Source organism: Colossoma macropomum, unplaced genomic scaffold (genome assembly GCF_904425465.1).
Source record: "Colossoma macropomum unplaced genomic scaffold, Colossoma_macropomum, whole genome shotgun sequence".
Classification (NCBI taxonomy): domain Eukaryota; kingdom Metazoa; phylum Chordata; class Actinopteri; order Characiformes; family Serrasalmidae; genus Colossoma; species Colossoma macropomum.
In genome coordinates this window covers 2,102,034-2,113,621 of record NW_023494785.1, presented here as the reverse complement: position 1 = coordinate 2,113,621, position 11,588 = coordinate 2,102,034, and the positions used below count along the sequence as shown (strand labels likewise).

The following is an 11,588-nucleotide window of genomic DNA, read 5'->3' as shown; positions in this document are numbered from 1 at the left end:
CTAATGTCTCAGTAGCTGGCTAGCTAACTGTCCCGTTCCACCTTAAATAGTCCAGCAGTTCTGACACCTGAAGCGCCAGAATGTAACTGCTGCTCCATTTAAGGTGGAATGGAAAAATTCAAACAAGAAGCTGGTGAATATCTGACTTCAGCCTCATATCACTGAAGAATTAGGGGTGGGTGATAATAAATAATTGCCCCCCTCTTTGAAGGCATATGATGTCCTAAATGTAACTAAGCCCAGCAGTGAGGAGCTGAACTTTACCCTCCTCTGTGGTCACTGCAGACTGGCAGGTCGCCTACAGAGCAGCGCTGGTAGCTGTTAATGAAGTGATGCTCTTTTTATTTGAGGGTCTCATTTCAGAGGGAAGATTTCAACCACTACCCTGTAACTCAGTTCCAAGTGGTTAGGGTGACACTCGAAAACAAGGGGTAGGGGTAAAAAGAAATGGGACTGGGCCTTGGCGTTCTCTCCATCAGCTTCATGAGGAGTCACCTGAGATCCTTTTCCAGCAGAACTGAAGAACTTACTTGATTGAATGTGTACACAGTACATCATATTGCGCCTTTATTTTTTTGTTGTGATGAAGGTAACTGTGCGCCTCTGTGCTTTTATAGTTCTGTAGCTCTTCACCATCTGCACATTTGGAAAAGACAAAGTTGTTTACTACATCAATACCGCTGACCTCAAATTTGTGTGGACGTTGTAGCGTCTTGGCGAAGAAGGAGACATTGGAGAGGCTGTGATTTCTGCTACGAGAAGTAGTCTTTATTAACACCACTGGTGTTCACCACACTGTTGTTAATATCAGCAGAAAAGTGCATAAACACTAGGAGTGTGAGAAAATATCGGTACTCTTGAGTACTGCAATATAATGTTCTGTGATACTGTATCAATTCTCAAAAACAGAGTATTTATTTTTAATTAATAGTTTACATGCAAAGATTTGTAGCAGACTTGATTCATGTTGTGTTTAAACCCCCAACCGCTAATCCATCTTCAGCCATTAGACTCTTCCACTCCAATGTAAACAAGCAGCGAAAGGGCACACCGCTAATGTTGGCATTAGCAAACCTACCTGAGTAGTATTGATACCACCAACAGCTGAATCCAAAAGACTTTGACCAGCTCCTGCTCCTACAGTGTGGGCTCATTTTGGTTTACACAACAAGGAAGGCACTACAAAGTAGTGTTGGCATTAAAAGCAAAGATTCCATACCACATTCGTCTTTATAAGTAGAAGAGAAAGAATTATCATTTGAATTTGGTGCAGTTATTTTTGTGCATATAGGCTCGTTTTGTGATTTTTTTCAGTAACTTGTACTGGAAGGATGTCAAGACTAATTAAGGCCTCGTCTTGAACAGGACTAGATTTTTTGTGGTTTTAGTCTTGATCCAGTCTTGCTTTCATTTAGACCCTGTCTTGACTTGGACCCCCGTTAGACTCAGTCTTGACTCTGTCTCGACTAGTCATTGTCTTGGACTTGAAAATGGTCTTGACTACAGCCCTAACGTAAACCTATTTATTTGTTTAATAGTTTTAAAAAAGGATACCATTTATATGGAGAGCAGGAAAATTTCTATGAAAGTAGAAAAACAAACAGTCAGGAAGAAGGAACAAAATCCGGCTTTTGGAAGCTTAAAATGATTGATTCATTGTTTAATAAATTATAGATAATAATAATAATAATAATAATAATAATAATAATAATAATAATAAATCATTGCACCACATGAGGAATCTCCTAAAAGCTAATGGCATAACGACGTAACATGCAAGAGTCCAAACAAGCTTAGACTTCAAAGAGCCATCAAAATATCAAATGCTTGAAAAAACAACCACTACTGCAACCAAAATAGTAGACTAGACTGCAATTTAGGACACATCGTGGTACTGGTGTTGGACTAGGCCATGAGCCAGCACACTGTTCATCGCAGCCGAAGACCATTATGTACTGATATATTTAAGATTATATGATTTAAACAAATGAAAAGTTAATTAGAATATCCTGTGGTTTGGGTTATGATGGAACAGTACAAGTACAGGTATGTTTCATGCCTTATTTTATGTTGGAGCATCTCCAGCTCACAATGCTATACAACAGGGCTTATGTAGTCCAGTCTTAACTGCAAATAGTATGAACTATACACAGAGTGAGCATTAATATTTGGACAAATTTTATTCTTTAATAATAATTTGATGTTTGAAAAGTAAATGTTTAAATACCAGCATTGTACTGCTTTTTAAAAATGTATCTGGAATACAAGTTTGTTTATCTAGGTAGTGTTAATTTTCATGTATTAACAATATTGCGATTATATCAAAAACTTTGCTCAAATGTGAGGCAATTATCATAATTTTTATATATGTATATATACACGGGTACATGCATAATTGCAGAAAACATACTACTACTACTACTACTACTACTACTACTACTACTACTACAACAACAACAACAACAACAACAACAACAACAACAACAACAACAACAACAACACCCAAGGACCTTATTACAGAGATTGTTGTCTTACATATCATTTATACTTCTCTGGCACTACAAGGACATTCCCATGTACTTCATACTGCATAGTGTTCCAGTTAAGAACATTCGGTTCTGGTCCCAAACCTAACTTCTCATTGAATTGCTTAACCTGACCGCCTGTGAGCACATAATCCCACATGTTCACGTCTGAAATCTCGCCTACAAAACTCTGGTCTTCATCAAAACCACCCAGGAGAGAGTCCGGATCCTGACCCAGAATAACAGCACCACCAGGCTGGACCTTGTGGTTTTGCCTGTACACCTGCAGAGTGCTGCGGCGGCCGTCCACCCAGAATGCAGTCAGACCCGTGCTGGATTCCCAGGTGACACACAGGTTTGTGCGGAAGATGGAGAGAGGTGGGACGGCATACAAAGCACCCTCTGAGCTGCTTCTCAGGTATAAGGAGATGTTGCTCTTCTCCTGCCACACGTTAAGCTCATCACCTTCTTTGGTGCAATAAGCGAAGAGGATGGTGTCACGGTTCCCTTTGGAAACTACATTTGGATCCACAGACAGACGCATACACAGAGTAAAGGCCTCTAAACTCAGGGATTTCAGGGGGTTGAACTTAACGTAGGAATTGGCTGATGGTTTTGGGAAAAGCAGCCCCTTATCAGTCAAACCACCTGAAAGGCAAAGAATGTTCTTCTCAATATGATACACAGTTAAAGTGCAGTTCTTTCATATCTACTGTTGCTAGGTTGTACAAGCTTTACAGAACACTGGTAACAATCCCATTTGAGCTCATGTAGAACCTTATAACTCAATTTTTTTCAAAATTCTTGTAGCATTATTGTTTATCTAATTTTGCGAGAGTACATCTCTCTCAGAGGAGACGGAAATTTAAATAAAGTTTCAATCATTTCGTAATCTGGGACAGTTCGACCAGCGGTCAGAGGTCTCGCATCCAGAGAGATAAAAACATCCACACACCATATTGTTTAGAAATAACTGGCTAGTTTATGAATCATTATAAACAAACAGGATAAATGAAGCATGAAATGGTAACACTTTCTATGAATGTCACGTTTGTAAGCATCTATAAACACATTTATAACATGTTATAATGCCTTCATACGATTATAAACATTTATAAAAATCAATTACACTGGATTACACTTCATAGCCATGTTTATTATACATTATGAATTGTTAATATAATGCATTATAAGCAGTGTTGATAACATGTTATACTGTCAGTGCCACAGAAGTCAGTCCCAGCTTGGAGAGTGTAAAGTACAGACAAATACCAAGCTAACGGTGGTGTACATTACCTTTCCCACATTGGGTAAAACACTGATGGCAGCTCTAGTTTAAACTCTGACATTTGAAGCCTGTAATGTGCTTTACTGTGAATGTTTTAGTGTTTCAGTAAATCCTTCAGTAAATACTTCAACTTGAAGCCTCACTCTGAACACTGGAGGAGGCTTTAGTACAGTACGCTTCACTTTACTTAGAGCGGACTAATACCACTTATGAGCTCTTATAATTTGTTATGAACAGTACTTATAATGTATTATGTTAACAATTCATAATGCATAATAAGCATGGCTATAACGTATAATGCATTTTCATAAATATTTATAGCCATGTTTATAATGCCTTATGAATGCATTATAACATGAATGTGTTTTATAGATGCTTACAAAATGTGACATTCATAGAAAGTGTTACCCATGTAATGATATGTCTAATCATCAAGTTGGCATATAGGGATCAAATACATGAAATTAGTCAGAGAATTCTCCACTTATTTAGGAGCTAATGGTCGAGAGGTCTCTGGTAAGAATTGGGACAGATTATTAGTTTAAGAAGCGTAAATATGCTGACATTTTCTTACTCTGGCTTCAAAAAAGAGCTAGCAGAGGTAACCCAAGCATCCCACTAAGAATACAAGGATAGTTTGCAGCACTGGTGGTGAGTCTGGTCACACGGCCTCTGAATGCAGCTATTCATCAAACTATAATGAATGCAGGGCCAGACTATGGCCAGCACTTGGAGTTTTCGCTTGGTCAACGAAGCGAGGCCAACTTGGCTGGTTCTGAAAGGGACCGTTCCCACACGTGCTGCATCATCAGGCAAACTCCAATCTGTACTCATACTCTCTGCTCACACTTCCCCTAAACTTTTACAGATAAAATTTCAGACTCAATATTTACTGCTGGCCAAATAATAATATTCTGAATCCTAAAGACAGTGACGAGTAACTACAATCATTGCAAGACAATTGAACAAACACTAACAAACAGTAAACTTAAACTGCAGTGATGAAAATAAAACATTGACTTTTCGTGCGTTGGCTGGCTTTACTTACAACATGGAGCTATTTCAACTAACTTTCCAACTCCATTCTAGAACTGCACTGACACTCTGTGTCTCTCTGTGCTACTGTGTCCAAGCTATGCCTCCTGGGCAGAGACTGGGTAAGAACGCAGCATTCCAGGACATCCAGTATCCCTTGTTCTGCTTGGTGGATTCCAAACTCGAATGCAATTGTGATCAATTCATAGAGATTTTAAACAACAGCTCTTATTAAAATCAGCTTTTTCCAACTCATTAAGTGTTTAGATCTCCCAAGCTGTGGATTCCTTTACATTAAAAGGTGTTTTAATGGTGTTTGAGTGATTACTTTGTTCTCAAACCCAACAGTGTTCGGAGTCACTGAGTGCTGCACGTTGGTCGAGTTGGTTGGTTGAGTGTTGAGTCTATGCCGGTGTGTAATGACTTTGAACTTTGGATGTTGACTTGGATGTTGACATTCAAAGTCCATTCATTACTACAGTGTATACAGTGTAGTTTTATGTGGTTTTGGACGGAGCCATAGTCTACACCAGTGGTTCCCCCCAGACGATCCAGATTTTTCCTCCATTCCAACTAGATGTAAAATTAAAATGTGGACATACTGAGTGCTCTGATAACCAGTTTGAAAACCACTGGTAGTGTAGCTACAACACTAGTCACTCTAACGTGGCTGAAATTGCTGACATTTTCCTTGTCAGACTCTTGCTTGGCTGGGACCTGGCCTTGGCTAGCAGCACAAAAACTGCTGAAGCCACTGAACTTTGTTATGAGCCAGAGGTGGCGAACTGAGTCCTGGATTCCAGCACAGTGTGGTGATTTCCCACATCAGCCAAGCCCAGTAATTAAATTATGAGTTAAATCAGGTGTGCGTCATACTCCATGAACCATCTATCACCATTTCTTGAGACACATCTGAAGACATTTTGACCATAATAATATCAAGACAATAATAATAAAATGAAGAGTACATATTCCCTACAATATATATATATAAAAAATAAATAAATAAATAAAATGAGCAGAAAAATCAACAAACTGTACAGGAATCCTGTCCTCCAGGACCGGAGTTCCCCAACCCCACTGTAAACCTTTGGTACTTGACAAATACATTTGTATTACCCATAATTTTGTAATGTGCCGGTACTGAAAAAGGACACCTTATTGCATTACTGATGAGTTGACTCCTTCTTGGGAGTTTGCTGTAGGTCATATAGATAACTCGTGTATTAAGTGAATCACACGTTAAAATTGGAAATCAGGCTCTGCTAAATGATCCAGCACTGAACTAATCTAACACAATACAGGCATGCATTTAGATACAGGTGAGCACTTCTGCAAAGACTAGATATGATAAAGTTGAACTGAATTTATAGACATCTCAGAATTGAATCTAGATTTGTTAATGCGTCTTCACAAAACAGAATGATGTAGAGAACACAGAGAAGATAAAAACTTACCTTCACAAAAGCAGGTCAGATGCAGGAGGACACCCAGCAGAACGAGCACAGTCGTCATTTTACTGTGAACATTTTAGCACAACCTGTTAGCCACCTTCACAAGTTACACACAGCTGACAATCACATTTAACGTCAGTAAAACTAAAGTGGCTGTAAGTGATGAATAAGTAGCGTAAGTGCAGATGCTCACCTGGTAGTGAAGACACTCTTGACGTTTACAGAATCTTTCTTGGCTTCTGTCACCAGTTAGTTCTATTTTCCTGCTGTTCTTCAGGAAAAAGGCTAAAGCTGGTGCTGCAGCTTCTGCATTTATCTGATTGTATTTATTTATGAAAAACACAGTTTGTTATTTCCACTCTTGCACAACCTCTAGTAAAAGTTTACCTAATACACTGAGGGGAGTTTTGGTTCAGAGTGTCTGTGTATTCTTCAGTATCATGTGTGTAGTTCTGGGTTGAAAATGTATGGGCACAGGGACGAGAGCCAGTTGGGACAAAAGAGCATGAAATTTGCATATAAGTCAGCAAGCTGCTCCTCTGTCTTTGTGGTCTGGGCATGCATGTCTCTCTTCCACTTTTTCTCTCTCTCTCTCCTAGCTCTCTGATTGGCTGTTGCTGAATCACTTGTTCAGTTTTATTGCTGACCTTCTCACACTAAAGAGTGACTCGTTTATTTTGTCACACAAGAGATAGATAGAGATAGACAGAACTTTATTGATCCTGACGGGAAATTGCAGTGTTTCAGTATTAAGACATACAATTGCACATAAACTCACATATACTATGCAGAAAAATAGAGAATAGAAATAAATCTAGACGTAAGTTAAAGTACAAGAGACATAAAATAAAAGTAGATCTATTTACGTATTTATATGGCATATGAGACAGATTCGCTGTATTTACATGACAGCAGGTACTGAGTGGTATGAGGTAAACTAAAAGCACATATAGACATAACTAACTCTGAGTTGCATTACAGTAATAGTTGTGATATATTGTACAGTGTGTATTAATCGGAGAGGTGATACAGTGATGTGGTTCAGCTCAGTTCAGACAGCAGGAGATCAGTACCGTCTCTGCAGCAAGGAGACTCGTTGTAGAGCTCACACGTCGCTCTTTAACACACAGCAGCTGTAAAAGTCGGCCACTGAATGTGCTACAAGATCATGCACACCATCATTCAAATGCTGTGGGTGGGATGTCAGCAGGGACTTTTTAGCGCAAGCGTATGTTTTAAGAGGTAGGGAGTCTAAGCATTGGTGGTTCTGGAGCAGAGCTTGATGCTTGTTTAATGCAGTACAGAGCTATTAATAGCAACCACTGAGTGGCACTTTAACACTTGCTTACCAGGAGATGTGTTACATAACCTTTCCTTTCAACAGGACTGGTAACAATCTGGATGCTCCTTTTCTTCTTTAGTCTGGAGAAGACAAGGTCCGTTATCTTCATAAACAATCTGAAAGGTTGACTCGTCAGATCACAATACATGTTTCAACTGAGCATCCGTCTATTTCAGGTAAACTCGAGACCAGAGAAGTTGGCGGCGTTTCTGGATGTTGTTGAAATTTGTCTTTAACTATGCACAGTACAGTCTTGACCTGCATTTGTGGATTCAGAGACAGTGTTTATTGACAACAGTTTGTCAAAGTATTCCTGAGCCCATGTGGTGATCTCCATCACAAAAACATGCCGTTTTTTAATGCAGTGCATCTGAGGGGTCAAAGGTCACAGGCTTTCAGTTGTGCTGTTTGGCCTTGTAGAGATTTTTCCGGATTTCATGAATCTTATGATGATATTATGCACCATGGAGGGCGAAATACCTAAAATCCATGCAATCTTTGGCTAAGGAATGTTAATTCTAAACTGGTGAATTTTTGATGCATTTTTGTCTCGACTCATCCACACATCCAGAGACAATGTTCCTAGTCCTAATTGCTCCTGTGCCAACTTTGTTGTAATGTGTTTTAAATGTCTATCAGTGTATATTTACAAAAAACAATAAAATTGATAAGATAAAACAATCTACATCTTGTCTTTGTACTGTGTTTGTTCTAATAAAGGTCCAAGTAGGTTTTTAAATCACAGCTTTCAGTTTTTATTTGCATTTTACCTTCTGCCCCAATGTAGCAGACCATGTGCTACCCCGGGCTCAGGAAGGATCCTGGAGGCAGGATTGAAGGTTGCAGCAGCCATTTCTTTATTTTTCTCCCAAAACAAACACAGCAGCACAAAGCTGCCCAATGTTAGTGACTTCAAACCAGACTTTAAAGTCCTTTCATCACTCTGTTCCCTCTCTGCTCTTTTTAAAAAAGAAGCACCTGAACCAAGAGGGTTCTGTCACCGTCCCAGCTCTCTGGCTCGTCCACCGGGATCGAACGTGAGGCAAATTAAAGTGGCCTTGCTGCGGGACCAGAGGCAGTGCCCAGGACTCCTTCCCCAACTCCCTCGCGGTTCTCCTCTCTCCGCCGTCCTTGCAAGGCTTTGTCACACCTTCCTGCCAGCTCTCAATGTCATCACTGGGGGCCCGGGGAATGGGCACACACCACATCCAACTTTTTGGAACTGAGTTTGTACATATTGACAGTCTAAAGGTCATGAGGAACTGTTTGTTTTTTAAATGTCAAGTTCATTCACGCCAATTACCGTAAAGGGCTGTGTCTGGATGACGAGAACTTAATGTTGATTTTTTTAAATACCCATCAATTCACAAAGCAAAAATGAATAAAAGATTTCCACTAATAAATAATAAATGATTTTCAATGCACTTCAAACGCAAATGCAAACAGTCAACCTTCTGGAGTCATTTAAGTTGGTGTTTTATCCTCTGCGTATGAATGCATCACTGAAGATTTCTCACTCTGACACAGAGGGCCTGATGTAAGCTTCCTGTGTCCATTTCAGCGACAAATCAGACAACTTCTGATTTGTGTGTTATGTATGTGTGTTAAGTGCACAGGCCTAAACCATGTGGAAAAAAATATATGTATATGAATTTTTATATATTTGAAAAACTTTTCAAATACATTGCAGAATATACTGCCACATTAACAAAATGGATTTTAATCTGTTTGTATATATGTATGAAAGAATCCTGCCAAAATCCTGTCTAAAGAATAAGAGAGCAATTTAGCGTTTAAACAGATCAAGTCGTTTAATTTTCTTTTCTTTCTAGACCAACACAGGACAGATGTCAGAATGAGCATGTGGCAAAACAACAAACAAACATTTAGAGAACTGTTTAGAGAACTAACTTGCCTACATGAAAATAAAGAAGCCAAAATACAGACGGTCATCCCCAACTCCCTGACTAGGCCAAAAGTGGTCGGCAGTTATAAGAGAGTTACAGAGATGGTTCTTCAGCTAACTGTGACACAGTAGAAGTAAACTGAGTGGAAAGGCATGATTAGGGTTAAGCTAATACATTATGAAAAGAGACACTACACAGACCTTAAAACAGACATGTATCTGTGCTGCTATGATGAACTAGGATGTTTGTCCCAAGCCACCATGGAGGTAAGCCTCGAAGAAGTCAGAAACAGCTGCGGAAGAAATACCCCATGTACAAATTGTTACGGGACGGCGGGGAGGCGGACCCAAGTGCAGAAATGGAAACAGAAAAAAATGGAAAAATGAGTTTATTGTGGCACTGGGTTGTGAGTCTGAAACATGCATATGAGGTGACCCAAAGCCAGGTTCGAACCGGTGATGTACAGCTCGGCGCTTCGTGGCGTTACCACTGCGCCACTGAGGAGCACAGGTGACTACCGGCAAAACACCTCAAGGAAGCGGGAAAAGAAAAGGCGGGAAAACGACGAACGGCAGACAAAAGAGACGCTGAGAGCAGCTCAAACAAAGGCTGAACTAGAAAGGCGAGAGGACAGATAATAGGAAAACAAAAAACACTTCCACTCCAAGAACGAAGTGAAGGCAGACTTTTTTTTTTTTCTTTAAGTAGCTTTGGGACAGTTTCTTTTCTCAGCCCTCTTTTCTTTTCTTTTTTTTGGTTTTGGGGCAATTTCTTTTCTCAGCCCTCTTTTTCTTTTTTAGTTTTGGGGCAGTTTCTTCTCTCAGCCCTCTTTTCTTTTTCTTTTTTAGTTTTGGGGCAGTTTCTTTTCTTTTCTTTTCTGACACTAAGTACCGTACCGGTCACCCTTCTACAATGGTGTGACAAACACCACTGTTTGCCTTGACCTTAAGTAGAGGAGTCTGCAGGTGTGTCATGTTGGGCCTAATCAGCCCGCGGACCTCTGGGAATTGGAGTTCCCTGAAGTTATGGCCCTGTGCTGCCATCGCCTCTGCTGGCAGCTGGCGGCGCAGGCTGGACACCCTGCCACCGTCGCCCTCTGCTGGCAGCAGGCGGTGCAGGCTGGACACCCTGCCGCCGTCGCCCTCTGCTGGCAGCAGGCGGCGCAGGCTGGACACCCTGCCGCCGTTGCCCTCTGCCGGCAGCAGGCGGGGCCGGCTGAACCCTTACAGGACCCCTCCTCCTAGGGACGGCCCCAGAAGTCCCAAGGCCAGCAGCACGTGTCCGTCGGAACTCCCTAATGAGCTCCGGGTCCAGGATATGGCGTGCCAGAACCCAAGACCGCTCCTCAGGCCCGTAGCCCTCCCAGTTTACCAAGTACTGGATGCCACCCCGCACACGGCGGGAGTCCAGGAGGCGGCGGACCGTGTAAGCCGGGGAGCCAGCAACAAGCTGCGGTGCTGGGGGCCACCCTCTGCTGGCAGCAGGTGGCGCAGGCTGGACACACACCTTCTTGGTGGCTCCCTTCAGGAGGGCTGTAAGGGGAGTGGTGATGCTACTAAAGTTTCTAATAACACAAAATCTAGAAATCTCTGTAATCTCTGAGACAAACACAGGCGCATAATCAGAACAGAGAAAAGGATCATCAAGATGTAGTCTGCAAATGCTTCGGGACATCTACAATGGCAGGGTGACAAAGGGTGCTGGCAAGATAACATCTGACCCCTCTCATTTTGGACATCACCTCTTCCAACACTTCCCTTTGATAGAAGAATAAGGGACATCAAAACCAGCACAACCAGACATGCTAACAGCTTTTTTCCCCAGAGCTGTAACTCATTAACCACGGTGGACACCTCACACTTTAAACTTAAACTGAACCAACAAACCTCCCTTACAGTATTACAGTATAACTCATTCTGTAGCATGTTTGTTTGCACTACTGTACAAGTACATTTTGCAAATGTTTGTATCACTAATATTTTGTATATAATAGTTTTTATAGTATATTTTACAGTACACATCTATGTACAGACATTC

General features: G+C 41.0%; 1 protein-coding gene across 1 annotated transcript; it reads right to left on the bottom strand.

Annotated features, from left to right (window-relative positions):
- Positions 1–1,643: 1,643 nt before the first annotated feature.
- On the bottom strand, positions 1,644–8,801 carry LOC118815238 (pentraxin fusion protein-like). Its single transcript, XM_036581228.1, has 3 exons — positions 6,496–8,801; positions 6,306–6,367; positions 1,644–3,173 (listed from the first exon to the last, which is right to left on the bottom strand). The coding sequence occupies exons 2-3, from the start codon at positions 6,361–6,363 to the stop codon at positions 2,539–2,541; spliced, it is 693 nt and encodes a 230-aa protein (XP_036437121.1). The 5' UTR covers positions 6,364–6,367; positions 6,496–8,801; the 3' UTR covers positions 1,644–2,538.
- Positions 8,802–11,588: the final 2,787 nt, after the last annotated feature.

What these genes read in the sequence shown, in the direction of transcription:
- LOC118815238 (XM_036581228.1), bottom strand. Translation starts at nt 6,363, where the DNA reads ATGACGACTGTGCTCGTTCTGCTGGGTGTCCTCCTGCATCTGACCTGC. An exon ending in TCTGACCTGCTTTTGTGAAG is followed by an intron (nt 3,174 to 6,305) that starts GTAAGTTTTTAT and finishes TTTGCCTTTCAG; the next exon opens with GTGGTTTGACTGATAAGGGG.